General features: G+C 34.0%; 1 protein-coding gene and 1 non-coding gene across 4 annotated transcripts in view; one reads left to right on the forward strand and one right to left on the reverse strand.

Annotated features, from left to right (window-relative positions):
• The window catches only part of Micu3 (mitochondrial calcium uptake family member 3), a 79,543-nt gene that overhangs the window by 53,987 nt on the left and 2,415 nt on the right, over positions 1-23,141 (forward strand). For 2 of the 3 annotated variants that reach the window (XM_042701900.1, XM_042701901.1), the window contains 6 exons: positions 3,498-3,593; positions 9,699-9,799; positions 10,316-10,487; positions 17,372-17,480; positions 21,110-21,267; positions 22,539-22,607. In XM_042701900.1, the coding sequence (XP_042557834.1) occupies positions 3,498-3,593; positions 9,699-9,799; positions 10,316-10,487; positions 17,372-17,480; positions 21,110-21,267; positions 22,539-22,607 (705 nt within the window). The remainder of the gene's footprint in view (positions 1-3,497; positions 3,594-9,698; positions 9,800-10,315; positions 10,488-17,371; positions 17,481-21,109; positions 21,268-22,538; positions 22,608-23,141) is intronic. The other variant, XM_042701902.1, reaches the window with a different exon arrangement.
• LOC122127816 lies at positions 7,795-7,901 on the reverse strand. The gene has a single exon (XR_006151299.1). It is a non-coding gene; the product is annotated as a U6 spliceosomal RNA (small nuclear RNA).

Genomic DNA, 23,141 nt, shown 5'->3' on the forward strand with positions numbered 1-23,141 from the left:
ATGCAAAATGAATATATTAAAGGTAGATAACGATGTTATTTTTATTCAGTCTTAATGGATTACATTTTTTTTTTCAACTCCCTTGGGAGTTCCTAGCTGGCTTTATAACTTTTTTTCCTATTTTAGAATAATTTTTGCTCACAAAGAAATGTTATTTTCAAAACCTGTAAGATAACAGGAAAATTAATTTAGGATTAGAAAAATTCAGTCTGAAAATGTATTCAAAATACCATGGATGAAAGTATTGCACAGATATATTAGTGTAATTTTATAATTCCACTGAAAATTATTTTCTAGTTTCAAGAATTGTAAATCACTCAAGTGATAATCTAACCTGAGTGTTGATCATGGAGCTGCATATTAGAGATTTCTAAGAACCAGTTTTACCTTTAATAGAAAGCTTCTTCAGGAAAAGCAATGGTCACCTTGTCTTATAAACCACTCTCTGGCCCCTGTAGTCTATTTAATCACACTTAAAATAGACTCTGCCAATTTAGTCAAATTGTTTCCTGCTACAGAGAAAATTTGGGACTATTCCCTTGTATCTATGAACAGTTTTGGTTGTTGTTTTGTTTTTAACCTTATCTAGCTTTTTTGTTCCAAATAACTCAATCCTTTTCATTTTTTCATACCATCATGCTCTCAATTAGCTTCCTAAAGTGATGAAAATAAATATAAGAATATAAAAGAATAAATCATTTTAAAAATCAAGTATACTTACTTTAGCCTTCCTCTTGGGATATTTTTATAGATCATTCTAAATTACCTTAATTACATTGCTACTAGAAAATACATCTACATTTATACCATTTCTTTAACATGTTTTGAGAAGTGTTTTAAGGCTAGAATAATGCCAGTATTTATAAGCAGTCTTTATTTTAAAAGAATATATTCTTTGATTTATAGTAGTGCCGTGATATATATGCATATATATGCATATATTTTACCATGCTTGTTAGTTATATGTTTTAAATCTGTCATTCCTGGTATCTTTGTCTGCTTGATCCATCAATTAATATATTAAATTACATATTACAATGGTAAGCTTATTTTTACTAATAATCTTCTTAATTTTTGTTTTGAAGAATTACTCTTACCTGTGTTAGAATATAGATGAGTTCTATCTTTTAATAAATTGCCTTTTCTGTGCTGTACAATACTGGAGTGTATTTTTGCCTGAAAATCTGTTTCACTTATCAAAATATATATACTACCTTTATACATACATACATACACACACATATATTTTAGTGGTACTAGGGTTTACAACTCAGAGCCTTGTGCTTTCTGGGCAGGTACATTACAATCACCACACATCACACTTTCCATTGGTTGAACTGGGGTTTCACCAACATTTTACACTGGCTGTCTGCCCAACTCCAGCCCTATTTTTTGCTTGTTATTTTGGATATGAAGTTTATGGGCTTTTCTGCCCAAGCTGGATATGAACTAGAGTCTTCTGGATCTCCTCCTGAATAGCTAGGATTAATGGGCATGAGCCACTAGTGCCTATCTTAATTTATTGATTTTTATTTCTATAAGCAGTGGTTTTCAAAGACTTGGTTCTTGTGACTATTTCACATTGTTCAAAAGAGATTTTGTTTCTGTAGATTATATCTACCTATATTTATCATATTCAACATTAAAAATTAGAATTTGAAAATTTGTATTAGTTTATTTTAAAATATCAATGAAGCTGGGTGCTGGTGTCTTATGCTTGTAATATTAGCTACTCAGATGAAAATCCCAGTTCAAAGCCTAACAGCAAGAAAGTCCTTGAGACTCTTAGTTCTGATTAACCACCAAAAAGCTGCAAATGGAATTGGAATAAAGTGCTAGCCTTAAGTTCAAGCCCCAGGACTTTTGCACACACACACACACACACACACACACACACACACAAATGATTATCCTAATCATTCAGAAGTAATCACTCTATTTCCATATATTTGCTCCCTTCCTATGATTATAAAACACAGTTTATTAAACCAACTTTATCTCATCATATGTTGTAAATATTTTTATAATGTTAGGAAGAGGTAACTATTGTTTGACAGTAGGCAAAAGACACAGATTCACCAAAGGAAACATTCCTATTATTCTAACAATAGTATATTGTAAGCTTTATTTTTTAGTTTGTAGTTTTGACAATACTTTTCAAAGTCATCTTTTCAAATACAACTTAAAATGAATCTGTGTCCAAAATATGAAGAAATTTGAGATTAAGAAGTTAATCTAGCATCTAGACCTACTTTATATTGCTTAGGTAAAGCTTATTTAAAGTTGGAGTGATGAATAAGTTCCCTGTCAGCACTACAGTGATACTTACAGTGCTACTTACTTCTGATTTCTACGTGAGGTTTCTGCTAAATTTTTTATTGTTAACATTTATTAAACTTTGAGCAATGGGCAGTGTTTTCTAGACAATAATATAATTAAAATTAGACATCTTTTGTGATAACTCTTAGCTATGCAATAACTGTATTAATGGCACTAGATATGCATTTGTTTGTTTACTCAGTCAAGGTCTTGCTATATTGTCAAGCTTTGAATTTGGGATTTAAGCAATTTTCTGTTATTCTCCAAAGTAACTGGTACTACAGGTACATGCCACTGTACCTCACTGATACTCAACTCTTAAAAATTAGGATGAAAAGGAGTAAAGAGAGAAAAGCTCTCATGACAGTGACTACTTTTGGCTATTTTTGTTCATACCTTGAAATTAGGCTTAGAGTTAAAGATTTTCACAGGAAGATTAGATTATCTCATAATTTTGACATCTTCAGACTAGTCAATACTGAGAATAAAAAATGTATATTCTACAAAATTAAGAAATTTGAGAGGAGGGAGAGGGTTGGAGTGGTGGGGAAGAATGATAAAGATGCATTATATTCATAAACTAATTTGTTGAATGATAATTTCTTGGCACGGCTACTTAAAAATAATAAAATAAATGTTTTAAATGCTAGTGTTCATAAAGACTTGACAGAAGGCACATTTACCAAATTCCTTTTCCCTAGGCTTTGAATTAATTTATGATGTATATCACTAAAGTCTGTATAAGCTTGCTTTGATTTTAGCGCACTAACAAGATAGATGATAGCAGAAATAACTAAAGTATGATTTTAATTGGTTTACAAAATCTTCAACATATGAATTTACTCCACACAAAGTGTGAATAGAATTTCTATTTCAAACTTTCTAAGAAGCTATATATATCTCAATAGAAGGGCAGAGGGAGGGATGGGAGAATTTGATTCCACCTGACAAAGCCACATTGTACTTAGCAATAGTGGTTCTATACCATTACACCCTTGAAAGCACCCACGGTTCCCGTAGTGTAATAGAATACTGTTGTATGCCGCAGAAGACAAAAGAGGTAAGCTAATGTGTTTTCTTTTCTTTTAAGGTTTGTTAGAAGAGGTTTAAAGTGTATAAATTGTCATTCTTTGTGACTATTCTTTAGATTTCAGTTGTTCTTCTTAACACTTCCACAGGTACTTAAAACAGATGCTGAGGAACTTGTCTCCAGAAGCTATTGGGACACACTGAGACGTAACACAAGCCAAGCACTCTTTTCAGACCTCGCAGAGGTATAATTAAACCTCAACAAAGGTTCTTGTATCATTTGCCATTTTGCTAATCCAGTCCTTGTTTTCAGAGTCACCAGATAAAACCAAAACTATATTGTTTTCTATATTCTTCAGTAAAGTCATAATTATTGTAAACTAAAAATTGCTATATGGTATATATAAATATATACATATGATTTATATAGTATATTTGAATATGTGAGCTCTGCTGATGGGGCTACAAGGCTATGTGCAATAACCTGAGTTAAATGAGTTTACTTACTGTGTAAGACACAGCTGCTAATCTAATTAAAAGGAAATAACATTAAATTTTAATTAAGGAGCACTTCCTAGAAATTTAGGAATAATAATATAGCCTTAGAGTTTCACTCAATATTTTAACCCTTCAATTTATAATGGTACATGAAATGCTAAAACATTTTCATCTAGTAAAAGATAATTGAATCTTAGGCTAGATTAAACACTAAATTTTCCTATATTAATAGTGAGTGGTTTGCCAAGAACCAGGGGTATGGAAGAAGAGTATTTCACCTTGACGTCATTTAGATTGCCAGTGTCTGGTAAAATGAAAGCAGGATGGCACTATTGTCTTGATTGAGAGCTAATGTACCTCCTTGTTGTATTCAGTAGACTGCCTCTGTCATCCCATTCCTGTTATGTCACTGTCAATATTCATTAGAAAATTACATTTATTTAGAAAAGTTTACCTTATCTAAAATTGCACATGGAAAAAGAGAGGTAAACTACAATGAGTTTTTGACTTCTTTCCTTCTGATTTTCCTTTTCTTTTTATTTTTTGAGATGAGGACTTACTCTGTTGTGCCGAGCTCAAGTGGTCTTCACACCTTAGCCTACCAAGTAGCTGGGACTATAGATGTGTGTTCCTGTGCTTAGCTTGGTTGTAACTTTACCTAGTTATACAAAATTTACTCACTTGGCATCCCTAGTCTAGGCAAATACTTAAAAACTGTTAGTTTTGTTGCTCATGCTCAATTTTAGTGTCCAGACCAAATAGGTAATGCATTTTGCCTATTTTTATTCTCTCTGTGATGAATAAATACGGTATAATCATGACCAGCTATATTACCTTTTAAAATCAACTGTTAGCTTTGAATAAGGAAAGAAGTGACAAATGTTCCATTCAAATATCTTAGAAATGCTTATTTTGTAATCAGTTATGTAGGTACACAGTAGTCTGTACATAAAAATAATAGTAATTAGAAACAGTATTCCTGCTAATGTCTACAGCCAGATGTGGCCTAACTTCAAATTAACACATGGGTCACATGGTATATCCTTGTGCTGATAGAAAGTGAAGAAAACAAAAGAAAAAGAAAAAAAACTTTTATTTTATTTCCATATAAAGTAATTGTTTGGGGATTATACTATTACAACTCTTCTGCATTAGAGAATAATAATGATAATGAACTATAAGTTAGAACTGTAATCCTTTATAAGTTCCTATGGATACTATTATAACAAACTTTAGTATAGATACTATATATAGTATATTCTACTATTAGTATTTATAGTATAGTATATTATAGCATTAGTATTTCAGGATTAAATTGGCTTAGAAAACTTTGAAATGTATTTGTATTTCTTTGTTGTATATCTAATATTTAATTATTAAGGTAAAGTAGGTCTCTTTCATTATTATAGGTAACTTGTTTATCAGCCTCTCATTTTCTTATCCCAGAGAAGTTTCTAACTATAAATATTTTCAATTTAGTAAAATATTTTTGCACTTAGTTTAAAATGGTATAATACAAATTTGCAAATATCAGAGCTATTACCATTCACTAACCAAAAGTATATGATAAATTCAGAATATAAGTTCAGTTGAGTATAGTTGATCAGTACCAGAATTATAAATAGTACTTTGAACAATACAAATGCATTTTTTTACATTTGCTTTAAATTCTACTTATCCTTAATAGTTTTTGATAGGTTATTGAAAAGCTTTCATTGTATCATGAATTTAAAGATTTTCTTCATCACTTGTGTACAGCTTAAAATTATTTAAAAATTGGGGCTGGGAAGGTGGCTCAGTGGTAGAGCGCATGCCTTGCATGCCAGAGGCCCTTGGTTCGATTCCTCAGCACCACATAAGCAAAAAGAAAAAAGCCAGAAGTGGCGCTGTGGCTCAAGTGGCAGAGCGCTAGCCTTGAGCTGAAGAGCTGAGGGACAGTGCCCAGGCCCAGAGTTCAGGCCCCATGACTGGACCCCCAAAAAAAAAAATTATTTAAAAATTATAATCAGTGAAAATATGTTGAAAAGCTCCTATAAAATTTTTTCCATATAATGAAGAATTTGTATGCAACTTTACTTCATTTTTTAAAATGAAACCATTTAAAGTAGATATTGTTTGATTGATTCATTAATTTATTTATTTTTGTTTTTTTGTGGGTCTTGGGGCTTGAACTCTGAACCTGGGCGCTGTCCCTCAGCTCTTCAGCTCAAGGCTAGCACTCTACCTTACCACTTGAGCTACAGCACCACTTCCGGTTTTCTGGTGGCTTATTGGAGATAAGCATTTCATGGACTTTCCTGTATGGGCTGGCTTTGAACCTCATCCTCAGATCTCAGCCTCTTGAGTAGCTAGGATTATAAGCATGAGCCATCGGCACCTGGCTACTTGTTTATTTTTGATGCTGTGGATTGAACCCCAGGTCTGATGCATGTTAAACACCAGGCTACTGTCCCACCACTAAGCTCCTTGCCTCCAGCCTAAAGTAATTCTTAATCAAAACAAAATTAGATAATAGACTTTTCTGTAAATGGTCCATGTGTTCTTTTGTGGCTTTTCTTGCTTTGTTATGAAAACACCTGAATTTATTTTATTTTAACAATGAGCATAGAATCAGAGGGATAAAGTCTCTATTTTTGTCTCAAACTTCTTATGATGTAAGTTACATAACACGGTTATGGTACCTAGGACATTGGTATTGCTTTCAGTGACTCTAAGCAGTACTGAGTTTCACTGAGTGGGAGGGGATTCCCCATTTCCATTTTTAAATTTTTTTTCTCCAGTGTCAAACTGTTACTTCTGCTTCTGTGGCTCTGGATTATCTGGGTAGGTGCAACCTGAATCTAATAAGATTTAACACTGAGACTTGTAAGTAAAGATCTGCTCTGCTCAGTGAGCATAAGAAGATCTGGCCTACTGAGGTCATTATTAAAAACCTGTATGCAACAAAGGCATCTCAGTTATAGTACACTGTGTCTTGAGACATGATGACATCACAACACTGAAGAAAGATATTCCTAAATTATATCATTGGAGTTATCTAACATGTGGTGATCTGGGAACTTCTCATTTTAAGACTCTTTTTGAAAGTTATACAGCGTTTATTTTCAATAATAAGCCATGTTTGTCATGTCCAGTCCTTTAACTAATTTGGCAAAAATAAATAGTAATAAATAGTATTTCTTGAATATGGTATGCAGAGTGCTAAAAATTTACATGTTGTCATTATAACTACATTTTAGGATGCATTCTATCATTCCCAAGTTATGCTCAGAGATCTTAGCTTCTCCAAGTTACATAAATACTATTAGTCTTCACTGCCAGGCACCTGAATCCTAAGCTCATCCTTGAGTTTACTCATACTACTGCTTTTTTGTGAAGAAAGCAGATTTTTTCAAAAACATCTTCCTCAGCAATTTCCCACTATGTCACATTGTCCCCTTTTCTCCTGCCCAGCTCTCTAGCTTCCAGAGAGACAAACTCTGTTTTTTCATGCAGATAGACTAGGGCCTCTTTCTTTTTAAAAAATACATTTTTATTGTTATTGTAAAGGTGATGCACAGAGGGGTTACTGTTACAGAAGTCAGATAAATGAGTATATTTCTTTGTGAATAGTGTCAACTCTTCCCTTGTTTTCTCCCCGTTTATCCTCCCAACCCCCCTCACCCCCCAAGTTGTACAGTTCATTTTCAACAGAGTGCCTAGTGAGTCTCACTGCTACATTTGTTCACCCTTTGTCCCACTATTTCTGTGTCCCCCTTACCCTCCCCCAAACAGATAAACCTAAATACAAGACAAAAGGTAAGAAATCAAAAACAGCAATAGAGGAGAAAAGAGAAAATAAAACACAAAATAACAAAAAAAACCTCATTTCCATTTCTTGGAATTCACTTTGATAAACATCATTTTATATGATCATATGCACATAGCTATTGAGCCTTTGTGATCCTCAAAAAAATGGAACGCTTCACAAATTTGCTTGTCGTCCTTATACAAGGGCCATGCTGATCTTGTCTGTATCATTCCAGTTTTAGTATATGTGCAGCCAAAGCCAGCACAAGCCTCTGTTCTTACACTTAGTTTAAGACATGATTCTGAGGTATTTCCTCCCCTTTTTAATTTAAGCTGTTCCAAGGATAGTAAACTGGTCATACTATATTAAATCATATCTGGCTCCTTTTCCCTAAATGGTGTTTGTAACTTTTGACTGCCAGTAGTAACATTTGTATGCTCTATTTGAAATCACATCTTAACTATCCACCCAATTGTTATCCATACAATGATTTCCATTTTACAGCTTATAAAGCCAAAAGTCAAGAAAGTCAGTGAACCCTGGACTATTTAACAGCTTATTCTCTTCTTATTAGAGAGGCGTGGCTCATCAACTTAAAGCTACTGGTGAAATACTACCTTTCAGCATTAGTTCAAATTGTGTTGTCTCATCTCACGTATGGAGCAATGAGCTACTACCACCCTTATTCCTCAGTAGTCATGAGCTGTTTTCAAGATAGATTTAAAAATAGTGCATGACACTTGGCCACCTGGCTATATTTTCTTTTAGCAATTAGCTCAAAGTACTATCAGATCTTCACAGACACTGGGCGTGTCATAGGGAATTTCTTATATATTCCAGCTGCTGAGAATACTATGGACTTCTCAGCAAATGAATATAGAATGAGTAGTAGAGGTCTTCTGAACCAATTCTAAGGAGGTTATGTGCTGGAGATGGACTAAGAAAATATAAATTTGCTTACTTCAATATCTATAGAACATTTAGAGGATTACTAAAAAATTTCAACAGTTTTAGATAATTTGAAATGTGGATTCCCTCCATGCTAGAATTTTTAAGAGAGATACAAGTAATTAAGGCAGTAGAGTATCCTTTAGGAAACATTTAATGGACTAATGGGACAAGTTAGAGGCAAAATCAGAAGGGGTAATCTCCACTATATTATACTAATCAATAGAAGAGAAGAAGAATATTTGGTCCAGCACTACCATCCCTTTTTGCTTTGATTATTCCAAGATAGAGTTCCAATTTTTAGTTGAGGCCAACCTGGACATGATCTTTGTATATATGTTTCCTAATGTAGCTCCTATGACTGATACATCCCACCCTGCCCAGCCTTTCTGTTGAGTTGGAGCTTTATAAACTTTTTGCTTGAGCTGGTTTTAACCATGATCATAATCTCAACCTTCTTGAGTAGCTAGGACTACAGAGGTTACAGGCTTCATGCCTGTAGTAGTTCATCTACTACACTCAATTCTGAAATTAATTTCCCACCCAAGTCAAAGAATTATATAGCACTTTTCTTTGAAAAATTATAATGAACTCCAAGTTAAGTTTCTGCTGTAGTTTCTCTTTCAAAATACACTGTAATCTACCCAGAATATCATAATTATATAACAATTGAAAAGTGTCCTGGTTAGAGGAAGCTGTTTCATGGAGATATTCTTACATCAGCTTCATATACTCAATATAAGAAATTGCCTCTTGTATTTTTCAGATTGACTAAAAAAATCAAACAAAATTACTTAAAAGAATATTTAAATCTTTTCTAAAGGATTTAAACTATCATATAAAATGTAGATATCCTGTGGACATAATTTGAGGTCAAAAACTTCTCAAACTATAATAATGTCTGGCATTTTTTGAAGATAAAGATCAATTTTGTTCCAATTTCTGTTATCAAAATTCAAGCTTCATTTTAACTATAATTACATCGATTATTATACCATGAAATTTTCATTCTAATGTTAATACCTTTTCATTCTTGATATTACTATGTTGATAAAAATCTGTTAAATTGTCTATTTTTCTATTGCAACTGACTTTTAAATTGTTTCTTTCTAAGCGTGCTGATGACATCACAAGTTTAGTTGCAGATACTACACTTCTTGTACATTTTTTTGGAAAGAAAGGAAAAGCTGAGCTCAACTTTGAAGATTTTTATAGGTAAGTTTAAAAAATTTTAACTGGAAATTGTTGGAATTGCTGAAGTTGAAAGGGGGTTTGCAAGTCATCTAGTATAGAGGCACCACCTCGTTACTTTTATCTTAATTGGAGATGTTGTGTAACAAATATCCATTTCCTATAGCATTTGTGAACCAGTGGTTAAACTTATAATTATGACAAGTTACTGAATGACAAAAATCTTCATATATTCTCATTGTGACACCCTGTATATTAAGAAGAAACTATGTTACCAGTGCCGTAGTCTCAAGTAATATTGATAAGCAATGTGTCATCTCTACATTGGAAGGTACTTTATAACTTCCACTTAACAGATGGGGGAACTCAAGCCCTCTGTTATTGGTAAAAGTTCTTATAGCTTGTGCTTGCTTTCCCATTTACAGAGAGGAAGCTAATGAAACTGTGTATCATCATATAATTAATTTTTTCCTCATATCATTCTCTAGAAGAATAAATATTTGATCATTTATCTTGCTTATTCTTATACTTTGATCACAGGTTCATGGATAATCTCCAAACAGAAGTTCTAGAAATAGAATTCCTTTCCTATTCTAATGGGATGAATACTATCAGTGAAGAAGATTTTGCTCATATTCTTTTACGTTATACAAATGTGGAAAATACATCAGTGTTTTTGGAAAATGTGCGTTATAGTATACCTGAAGAAAAGGTATCTAATTCCTCTTATTTATTTTGTTATTATATACATTATCTTTGCTATTTTGGATAAGTCTACAAAATGTCTGGCCCTTTTATTAGTTCTCTTGCTTCTCTGTAAATTAAAAATACTTTTTTCCTTTGTTTCCTAAGTGCTGTTTAAATTTTAAAAACAATTTTTAATTCTGGCTAAATGTTCATATATTCTTGCAGAAAATCCTTACAGCTAAGAATACGATTTTTCAAGAGTATCCTGCTAAGTTATATGCTTTGTCTAGAACACAAACATCACTTCATATAAAAGTTTGTATTGGCATTATTTCTGTCACCCTCTGTTCATTTCTATAACACCCTAGTGAAAGGTCATTTAAAGAGCTCTATTGTTGAGTGAGTGATCTTATCAGCAGTTGAAGTGAGGCTTTTCATGGAGTTTGGATGGAATGAATGGCTAAGAACCTGGGACAACTGGTTATCTATTTGTTTGGTGGCAAATGTGTTGTCAGCACTTCTGAGCAGTTGCATTATCTAGTGGTATTTGAATGCATCATTGCAACCAAATAGAACTGCTGTCACAAGAACCCCTTCAAGCATGGGATGTTTTGGATACACTGCCTTCTATTTGTTTATAGAAGGATCAAGTTAGTCTACCCAAGGAAAACTTGCAAATAGTTTAACTTTGTGTAGAATGGATACACTGTGACAATGTTAACAGTTCTCAAGACCCCCCCCTAAGGAATGAGAAGAAAAGGAATTGAAGCATTTGGCTATTAGCTTACATTATCTTTTAATCTGAGGGCTTTTATCTGTTTTCCTAGTTAAACTGGGCTTTTCCAACCTATAGATAAGTCTCTTAAAAAAATAAAATAAGATATTGGAAACTGCACTACTCTAGCTATTAGGGCCTATGGTGGTTTTCTTTATTTTTTTTTTCTATTAGATGAAAACATCAAAATGTAACTCAGAATGTTAAGTTCTAGGAGCAATGATGATATGCAAACTCTATCTAGTGTTTTTACAATTGAATTGTTTGCTTGTTTTTGAGAGGTGTATGTAACACAGGCTGGTCTCAAACTTACAATCCTACCTTAGCTATCCAAGAATTTAGGATTGTAAGCATGCACCACTATACCCAGCTGTAGTTGATTATTATGTCTTGTTTGTATCTCATTTGAATATAAAAAAATTGTCAAATTCAGCTTATGAAAATGATTAATTGATAGAAGTTTTAAGCACTAAAAGTCATTGGAATAGAAATGGAAAATTTTGCACCAACATAGTGACTCAATTTTTTTTTCTGAATTACGTCATCAATTCTTTAAACAAACTTACAAATTTTAACATCTTTCTTTTCCCAAAAAGGAAGCCAGAGCTTCTAAATACTTAGTCTTGTCCAAGGATTAAACCCAGGACTTTCTAAGCTAACAATTACTTCATCACACATTATTTATTTCCCTTTCTTCTACCTCTCATCCTTTTCTTTCCAACAGAAAAAGAAAACTTCTACTATTTCAGTGACAATTAACATTTTAAAAATACTTTGATTTTCATTCATTTTTTCAAGCAGGTATTAAGTGTTTAGTATTTATGATGCCTTATTCTAGCTGCTAACAACAAAGTAGAAAGATAAATACATCCTTCTGTAATAGAAACAAGATTTTAATAGAGGCAAATTAAGTAAGGACAGAATATAAATAAATAGTATGCTTTCAGACAATGTAAAATACTTAGAAGGAGACCATGAATCATGATGGCTGGTAAAGCAGATGGACTGTTAGGGAGAGCGCTTCTGAAAAGGAGCTTTTGAGAGAGCCTCTGGGGAGTGAACTCTGCAAAGGTATGGATGAATCAGGCAGAGGTGACAGCATGTACCAATGGCCTGTGAGGGAAACAAAACCTTAGTTTATTTGAGAAGTAGCCAGAAAGAATTTTTCTGAACTAGGAGAGACTATGATAATTAGGATGCTGCTGCTGCTGCTGCTGATGATGATGATGATAGAGACTGACTAACAGACATTTTAGACCAAAGAGAAGAAAATTAGATTTAATTTTAATAGTGACTCTTAAGAGTATTGTTTTTGATTACTTTTGTACCATAAGGTTAAAGAAGTTGCAGCATAGACCATCTGGACAGCACAAACGAATATATTGGCCTTTTATAAAGAAAGCTGGCTAACCTTCTCTTAGACTTCATGAATGACATCTGTTGATTCAAGCATTGACCATCTACTATGACACTCATTTGATATGCTTCATGCACCTTATATAATGTGATTGATGTTTCAATTTATGTCTCAAAAGATCATTTTGGCTACTATGTAACAAAACAGACTTTAGTATGCCCAACTTTGAAGGAAAGACAAGATTCCATTTGAAGAATTTAGATAAAAGATAAGCATTGCCTGACTAGGACAAAAATAGGGAAAAGAAGTCATATATTGGATCATTTAAAACATAGGGCTGATGAAACTTATTTGTAGCTTGTATTGCATTTTGAGAGAGAAAGATGAATCAAGGAGAATTAGGTGTTTGGCCTGAACCACAAGTTGAAATGATGTTTAATATTCCTACAGGCTATTCAAGTGAGGGTTTTACACAAGAAGTTGGGTATATAATCTAGCATTTAAGGATAAAATTAAACCTACTGAATATTAGTCCCTGGTATTTGGACTTTCAGAGTATGTCTCCAGTTAAACCTCTCCCACTGAATTTAGCTTTTTATAATGTACTGCCTACTCAACATGAGGATCTGATGGATATCTTAATGGTTGTAAAACTTGTTTCATATCTCATCACCCATTTCAGTTCATAGAAGCTTCATTCTTCCTACTCTACTTCTTAAACATTTTCACTACACCAAAAATAAACCCTACAAATATTAAGCCATTTGTCCCCATTTCCATTACCTTTTATCCTGCAAACATTGTAGTGTGTATCTCTGTGAACTTACCTATTCAAGATATTCCATGTAGTCTTTACATTTCCAATCAATGGAATCATGTAAGATGGAACCTTTCATTGTTTTTATATACTACAAGTTATTTATCATCCATGAACATTTGTTCTGGACTAGGGTTGCTAAGGATATATGTGTACTTGAGTACTACTTACCAATTTTTCATGTATATACCTAGAAGTAGAATTCAAAGTAGCATATTTTATTTTAGGCTTTTTTGTTGTTATAATATGTATTCTACTCTATTTTTCCATACGGCTATATGTTACTGTCTAGTTTTCTTTTCATCCTGAAGTACTTTCTTAGCATTTTATTTTATTTTTGATAGGGAAGGTCTGCTAGTAATAAAAATCTTCAGCTTTTGTTTATCTAAAATTCTCTTAATTTCTTCTTTTTTGAAGGTGTTTGCCCACAGTCCAAATTCTTGGCTGACCTTCTCTCTCTCTCTCTCTCTCTCTTCTCTCTTCTCTCTTTTATCACTTGAAATATATTATCCCTTTTCCTCTGGTCTCCATGATTTGGCTAGAAATCAGAGGTTGGGCTTACTGAAGCGTCATCTTCTTGTACCTGCTTACATGATTATTTCTCTCTTTTCTAGAAGTGTGACTGTGTTTTGGAACAAGTCTCTTAAGTTTATCCTACTCAGAGTTTATTCCACATTTTAAATATGTAGACTCATATCATCCATCAAATTTAAGAAGTTTTCACCCATTATTTCTTCAGCTATTTCTTTGGCTCATCTCCTTTTCTGTCTACCTTCTTTCTGTCCCATAAAACATATGTTATCACACTTGATGATGTCCCAGGGCCTCTGTCTTTATGAATTGATCTAATAGTGTTATTTCATACAGGTAGACTCATACATATATGGTTCGTTGTGTCTGACTTCCTTTACTTAGCATAACTTCTTATGGTAGTATCTGTACTGTGGTCCGTTTTATTGCCAAGTAATACTCTAGCGTGTAGATATGCTAGATTTTGCTATCTGTTTCTCAGTTGTTGAGTATCTGAGTTGCTTCTAATTTTGGCACCCAGAAATACATGTAAATATGTAATATTTCCAAGAGAATTTGCATGTATTTTGGGATAAATGACTAGGTCACATTACCAACCCTGTGTTTAAAATTTTGAAGAACTGCCAAACTGTTTTCCAAGGTAACTTCACCAATTCTACAACCCCACTGGCAATACGTGGGGCTTATCATTTCCCCCTATCTTTGTTAACATTTATTATTGTCTGCCTTTTCTACATAGTCATTCTAGTGATTGTGAAGTGATACCTCACTCATTTTGATTTGCATTTCCACAGTGACTGATTATTTCAGCAGTTTTTGTGTATGATAGCCTTGTATAAACCTACCTCAAAGAAACTTCTATTCAAGTCTTTGGCCTATTTTTAAATTAATTTGTTTGTCTTTTTGTTACTGATTTTTGAGAGTCCTTTAGACCTTCTTTATGTATTATTCCTTTTTATTGCAACATTTTCTTTTTTTAAATTTTATTGTATTTTGTGTATAGGAGGGTTACTGTTACATAAGTCAGGTAATTGAGTACATTTCTTTTTGACAGTTACCCCCTCCCTCATTTTCTCACGTTTTTCTCATTTCCCCCTCCTACCCCCACCAAGTTGTGTAGTTCATTTCCAGTGTAGTATCCAGCGAGTGTCACTGCTGAATTGCCTCACGCTTTGTCCCACCATTTCTGTGCTTCCACGTCCCTCCCCAAGCCAGATAAACTTATATACAAGGCAAGGGACACAAAAATCAAAAGCAGTGACAAAAGGGAATATACCAAATGGAAGGGGGGGGGGGGGGGGAACAAACAGTACAGTTTAAAAAAGAAAACAAAAACCTCCTGTTTCCATTTCTTGGAGTTCATTTTAATAAACATCATTTTATATTGACCGCTATGGTCCTCTCCTAATAATATCCTCCTTGGTTCTCATTGTGTGAGTATTTAGAGTGTTGTTTAATTAATCATGTCCAAGTGCAATTATTTGTCTATCCATTGGGTTTCTGTGTAGATTTATAGGCACATTCTAATTATTACAAATGAAAGAAACCATATAGCCTGTTTCTTTGGTTCTGGCTTACTTTGCTTAATATAATTTTTCCAAGCCTTCCCTTTCCTTATAAATGAGGCAATGTCATTCTTTCTGATGGAAATATAGAATTTCATTATATATATTATATATTACATGTATATTACATATTATATATATAATGTTTTCTTGATCCATTTGATTATTGTTTATATGTTAGGCCCTTATACGACATAGATTTGCAAGCCTTGTCTCCCAATCTGCTATTTTTAATGTCTACAAGTTTATAGTTTTGATCTAATTTATCAATTTTTTTTGTTTGTTGTGCTTTTGGTTTCATGTGTTAAGAAGCCATTGCCAATTCATTGACCATAGGATTTTATCTCTGGCTTTTTCTAAGGGTTTTATACTTTTAGTTTTAAATTTTAGGTCTTTGATTAATTTTGAGTTAATTTATGGACAGTGTGTAAAGGTTTGCTCCCCTTTTTTTGAATATGTATATTTAGTTGCCCAGACCATTTGTTAAAGAGCCTTTTCTTTCCTCAATAAATGGTGATGGTACTCTTGTTAAAAAGCAATTGACCAAATATAGGTTTATTTCTGTGCTTTCAGTGTTATATATTTTAGATGCTTTGTTTTACATTTTCCAGTCATTATTGCTTTATCTTTGTTAGCAAATAGGCTACTTCTTTCCTCTTACCTTTATGGAATGTGTACCATTCAAATCCCAGTAGTTCATTATAGTGGTAATTCTAGGAGACAGCGGAGGGAGGTAGGAAAAAGAAATGGCCATGTTCATCTCTTCTCCCCTCTACTGTGTCTCATGTTCTGGATGATTGCTTGATTATCTCCTTCAAAATAAAGATACCACTTATTGTTTCATATGTTTAAGCACAAGATGTTTAACTTATACAAAGGTATTATTGATGCTAGTATCTCATGAATGTAATCAGGAGGCTGAACTAAATGATTATGCTTCCAAGCAAGCCCAGGCACAAAAAGCTTTTGAGACTATCTCCAAAATAATTAGCAAAAACTTGGCTGAAGATGAGGCTGAAGTGATAGAGCAACAGCAGTGAGGAAGAAAGCCAAGCAAATGCAAAAGACCCTGAGTTCAAATCCCAATACTGGCAAAAACAAGACAAAATAAAAAAGGATTGTTTTATGTTTTTGAATTTGATCTGTATTACCATTATATTAAAAATTAAGCCTAAGGTATCGGCCCTCTGTTCTTCTCAGTGTACCTATTCAATTGTGTTAATTGTGTTGAAAATACACATACTAAATGTAGTTTCTCAAGTTCAGATTTGTATTCTCAAAGATAGCACACTTACATTTCAAATAACTTTCTTCTCTAATTCAAGCTGAATCGGTGGTAGCATTTGTACTCTGCATGTGACATTCCAGAGGCGGCTGCTCGGGCTCTGGTGTTGGGCTTGGTGCTGGATCTGCGCAGTCAGTACTTCTTCCTGATGTCTTGGCAGCAAGTTCAAATAAACTATTTATGCTTAGTAAACATTTTGAGTTTGCTCTGTCAGTGCGAAGATGTGATCTAGTGCTGAATCATATTTAAGGAGTACCTATGAAAGACAAACTTGTTTATAGATTTCATTTCTTTATCATTATATTTACACTGTTAAAAATATTGGGCCTTAACATTTTTATTGACTTGACAGTAGGGAAAAAAATCACTTATTATGTTGACAGTAACACTATTCATTGGAAATAAATCTGAGTGAATCATATATTCCTTTTGGAGACAAAGTTTCTAAAATGTGTCCTAAAATAGTTACAAGATATACTGCAAATGTTTAATCACTTTTCTTCTATTTTTTAGTTTATAATACTTACTTTAATAAATTTGGATGCACTAATTACATTTCTATTTATTTTCCAAAATTAGGGCATCACATTTGATGAATTCAGGTCATTTTTCCAGTTTTTGAATAACTTAGAAGACTTTGCGATAGCCCTCAACATGTATAACTTTGCAAGTCGCTCTATAGGACAAGGTAAGTAATTGTTCTTCAAGAGTTAAAAGCAGAGCCAGGCATGTTGCGACCTATCTATAATCCCAGCTACTCGGGAGTCAGAGATTGAGAGGATTGTGGTTCAAGGCCAGCCAAGGCAAAAACTTTTCAAGACTATGGTCTCAACCAAGAAACACGGGTTGGTTGGTGGTTTGCATCTGTAATCCCAGCTATTAGGAGGCCTAGAGAGGAGGATCATAGGCTTAGACTAGCCTTGGGCAAAATATGAGACTCTAGTCACAGAATAACTAAAACAAAAAAGGGCTAGGATGTGGCTCAAGTGATAATACACTTGCCTAGTCACAACAAAGAAAAGTTAAGAGCAAAAAAAAAATAATAATACTCCATATTTTTTTAGAGATTTTTTTCCAACAGGTTAATTAAATATGCTGTGATTTCCTGCTTTCAGTGTGAAATAGGTTCTGACACTTTAAGAAGAATTTAAAGAAAATATTCTAAATATTTCACTGAACATATTTTACTCTCTTTCATAATAAAGAAAAGCTAGGCATGTTGGTTTACAGTGTTTTAAAAGTTCAAGGAAGAAGGAGCCTCGTGGACTCAGTAACATGGACGCGTGGCCAGCTAGCTGTGCCTCAGAAATTCTACAGGACGCTGTTTATCCTACTGATTACCCCTGCTAGCTCAAACACCTGAAATTTCTCATCGGAGCCCCCTCTTCACCATGAACTTAGGATAACTGACATAAACAACTGAAGGGAGGAAGGGTTGATTGTGGTTTCTAACTTCAGAGGTTTCAGTTCATGATGGTGGAGAAGGCGTGGTAGAACAGATCTGATCATTGAGGCCTGAAAGCAGAGAGAAGCAGGCCTCCTCTTTCATCTCCCTGTATTCCATGAAGATCCCTGCTGTTCAGGGAAGGTCTTTCCTCTTAGTTCTGTTGGGAAACACTATTACAGTCACACCCAAAGATGTGCTTTCCTAATCTCTGAGCTTCTTAATCCAATTAAAGTGACAACCAAAGTTAAACATCAAACTGACTTTTCAGAATGATGTATAAGATCAAATTGGTTTAACTTACATAGAAATACAGCTTAGATAGAAATACATACAATGCTACTACCTCAAAACTAGCTCACTCTTACCCTGTAGACTGAATAACAAGCTAGAATTATTCTAGGATTCTATGGTTAACAGTCATCTTCTATATCCTTGTGGCCTTATCCTTGACATAGCAAGACTTTCTGTTTTTTTTTTTTTTATTATTGTAAAGATACTATACGGAGGGTTACAGTTACATGGGTGAGGTAATAAGTACACTTCCTCTTGAACATTGTTACCCCCTCCATTGTTTTCCCCCTACCATCCCCTCCCTCCCTCCCTTCCCCGAGGTTCTTTTTTTTTTTTTGATTGTGATTAAGTGATTACATAATTTCAAAGTCACAAGTTCATTCTAACTTTCCTGGAGCAAATTGTCTATCACAGTCTGTAATATATAACAGTGTTCACATGTTATATACCATATTTGTGATCAGCAGCATGGGGATATTTAGTAGTGGTTCAACCAGATGAGCGGGAGTTCTTTGTTTCTTAAGTCCTGTTGGTTTTGTCACCTAACATTTTGGATTTAGCATCCACTTATCAGGGAGACCATGTACCGTTTGTCTCTTTGCTCTTGGCTTACCTCGCTCAACACGATTCCTTCTAGCTCCATCCATTTCCCTGCAAATGCCATTATTTTGTCATTTCTAATGGCTGCATAATATTCCATTGTGTATAGATACCACAATTTTTGGATCCATTCATCTGTGGTGGGGCATCTAGGTTGTTTCCATATCCTAGCTATTGCGAACAGTGCTGCAATAAACATGGAGGTGCACGTGTCCTTGTATATTGGTTCCTGTTGTTCAGGGTAGATGCCTAGAAGTGGTATGACTGGGTCGTAAGGGAGGTCAATCTTTAGCTTTCTAAGGACCCTCCAGACTGCTTTCCAAAGTGGTTGTATAAGTGTACATTCCCACCAGCAGTGTAATAGGGTTCCTCTTTCTCCACATCCCCTCCAGCATTTGTCGTTGGCTGATTTGTGGATGTGGGACATTCTGACTGGGGTAAGGTGGTATAAGTTAATATCTTGGCTCAACATATTTCAGGCAGGAAGGAATAGCCATAGCCATTAATCAAGATATATTGTACTCATAAGCTGCTTTGTTAAATGGCAGCTCCTTTGTATAATTATTTAAAGATAATTTTTTTAAGATAGTAATTAGAAAAACCACAGGAAGAACAACAGTTTGTGTCAGTAAGGATCTAAATTCAAATCCCAGCCAAACACATACATACACACACACACACACACACACACACACACACACACACACACACACACACACACACACACACAATAGATAATCTATTTTATAGCTGCATTTATTTATCTACTGAGTAAGAGAAACCTGAAATGGTTCACATTTTATTTTTTCTCTAGATGGGTGTTCAAACACATCTTCCCAATCCATTTTAGTGTTTTCGAACCAAAACTTTTGGAAGCCATACCTTCATTAATAAGCCCCTTAACTAGTATTATAAACCTTTATAAATAAGATAAGCCGGGCACCGAGTTTCTCACTCCTGTCACCCTAGCCTCTCAGGATGCTGAGATCTGAGGGCTGTGGTTGGAAGCCAGCCTGGGCAGAAAAGTCCCCATGAGACTCTTACCTCAAAAATTGGGAGTGGCGCTGTAACTCAAGTGGTAGAACTCTAGCCTTGAGCATGAAGAGGCTCAGGCTCTGTATTGAAGCCCTACAACTGACAAAAAACAAAACAAAACAAAAACAAAATAATCAATATCGGTTTACTTAGTTTAGAGTAGACCATTGCTCTTTTTGAAATCAGAAAATGTAAGAAATAAAGTGTCACTATTCCAAGTATTGCTCCCACTAGCATCTTCTTTGAGTTTTTTCTGTGTAGAACTGTAATAGTAGCCACCTATATCCTAGCCTGTCACACTGTCTGTTTTCCTTCCTGATGTTTCTCAGATAACTCTCAGCTGAAGCCTTCTAAAGCACAAGTTAACCTTTTCTTTGACACATCTACTATGGAGGCGTCAGTTTCCCAGTTGCCCATTAGAGTTACACGTTCTTCACCTCATAGTCTGTAGAGCTTCTCCTGATCCCTCGTGTCCTCTGTGCTCTACTCAAACCAGACTAAGCACTGTTCTTTCATTGCCCATCTCTTCCCTCTCCTACTCCCTACTGCACAAGGAAGATCACTCATCTCTACAGGTCCTGGTTCTTGGTTGGTAATTTTTCTGTGGCTACATGTAGTGGTTATTTGGACTTGTCTGCCATGTGAACTGTTTGTTGAAACTTATTTATCTTAACCTCTAAAAAATCTGTTACTGATAGTGGATGCCCTTTAAACATTCATTGATTGTGAATGTAGTATTAACCTGAAATACAACTGCTTATTGCTTTCCTTATTAAGACTACAAAATGTCTTTTTATTAAAAACATGATGATTAATGAAGTCGTGTTATATAATTTTATAATCCATATTAGCAAACAACTTCTTTTGCAACCATTCTAGCAATTAACATATACTAAAATGATGTTAATGGTCTACTTTTTTCTTTTTATGCAACATTTGTCTAGATGAATTTAAACGTGCCGTCTACGTAGCTACTGGACTCAAACTTTCACCACATTTAGTGAATACTGTCTTCAAGATTTTTGATGTTGACAAAGATGATCAATTAAGTTATAAAGAATTTATTGGAATTATGAAAGACAGACTCCATAGAGGATTCCGGGTAAACCTACAAATTTCCTGTCTTTTGATATTCTTTTTGAAATCTAAGGGGAAAACATCTAAAAAGCAGTTTGTGTAAATTTTAAGAATATCATCATCAAATGCTTTGGGGAAAAAACCATGGGTCTCATATTCTTTGAAGGCAAATTGAAATGATAGAATATAGTACTTGTTCAAAACTATAAATTCAGTTTGACTTTTAGTAATTTATTTTCATATTCAGTTAGCTTGATTAATGTCTTTGTCCCAGTTTTGGTAAAAAAGTGTTGCCAAGTATTTTTGAAAAATCTTGTCTGCACATTGGGTGTTCAGACTTGATGAGACACATTTCTGTTAGTCCATCCGAGGCTCTTAACTAGCTTATTCACTAGTGTTCGTATGGAAAATATTTTTTTTCTTGTTAACATGCTAAAAATGCCAACTAGAAATTTAGTGATTGTTTTTTAAAAGCATGCTTTAAAGTTTGAAATATAGTGTGATATATCTAATACAATTCTGGATGTGCCATGAATAGAAAAAGAAAAGAGGAAATCTTATAAAATTAACAGCTAGTAAGTAATTCAGTCTAATCTACACTGCACATGTATCCTTAGGAATGATGCAAGACAAAAATCTATATAGAAAAGAACATTAAGATAAACAATATGTTTAAGATTATGAGGACTTTAATCCAAGCTGCCTTAATAAGATACTATGTACTTGACTGCCACCTTCTAGTTAGTTGTTAACATTTCATGTGGTACCACAAACATCTGAAAAGAAACAATGAAAATCATGTCTTTTCCTCAATAATTTTATCATTGCATGATCTAATTGCATATAAACTATACTCTAAACCTTTGACACTATATTTCTCGCTTAGATGTTATATTTTTAAAAAATGTACATGCTTATTGTATATCTTTGATCATATAGCTATCTATGCACACCAAACTGTTTTATTTTTCAGCTGGCAGATATTAACTGTATATCTTTATGTTGTGGATAATTATATAAGCTAACTAGTGTCCATTTCTCACTTTTATAGTGAGAACCTTTTAAATCTGTTTTATGAACAGTTTTGAAATATATGTGACTATTAACCATGGCCACTTTTCTATGGAATTGATTTTTCCTTACTGGCACTTCTGTAGCTTTTGGTTAGCTTCTTCCAGTCTGATAACCAATCTTCTACTCATAAGTTTGACTGCTTTAGATTTCCATGTATATGTGATATCATGTTGTTTCATTTTCTTTCTCTACATTTGAACATTTTTATCCTTTGTTTTGCAGGGTTATAAAACAGTCCAAAAGTATACTACTTTCAAATCATGCCTGAAAAAAGAACTTCACAGCAGATAAGTATGTTAACTTCTTTCTGCCCACTTGTCCAATAACAGTGTCCAATTTTTCTGTCATAACATTTTTCTGTGATAACATTTCGAAAATAGATGAAAGGGCTAGGGGTGTAGTTTAGTGGTAGAGCCTTGCATTGAATCTCCAGGATGCACATGTGCCTGTGCGTGCACATGCACACACACACACACACACACACACACACACGCACGCACGCACACACACATACATGTACATACACACAAAATAGCCAAAAGATAATTCAATTCTGATCTGTGGTTTAATTTTAACTTATTAGAATGTCTTGATTCAAAAATTTCTATGTTAAACTTTGAGTTTGATCCTGAGGAGAGTCAGTATAATGAATCCTATAATATAATCAATTGTACTTTTATAATCTAGCATCATTAACACCTAAGGAGTTTTTGCTACTAATTGGAGGATCATTATTCTGAATTTCTTCCAAGTTTTTGAACTATTACTTAAGGTGCTTGACACTGTAAATCTTCTGGTACTTCATTTACTTCCTATTTGACCACA

The sequence above is a fragment of the Dipodomys spectabilis genome, unplaced genomic scaffold (genome assembly GCF_019054845.1).
Source record: "Dipodomys spectabilis isolate Male_0828 unplaced genomic scaffold, ASM1905484v1 ptg000009l, whole genome shotgun sequence".
Classification (NCBI taxonomy): domain Eukaryota; kingdom Metazoa; phylum Chordata; class Mammalia; order Rodentia; family Heteromyidae; genus Dipodomys; species Dipodomys spectabilis.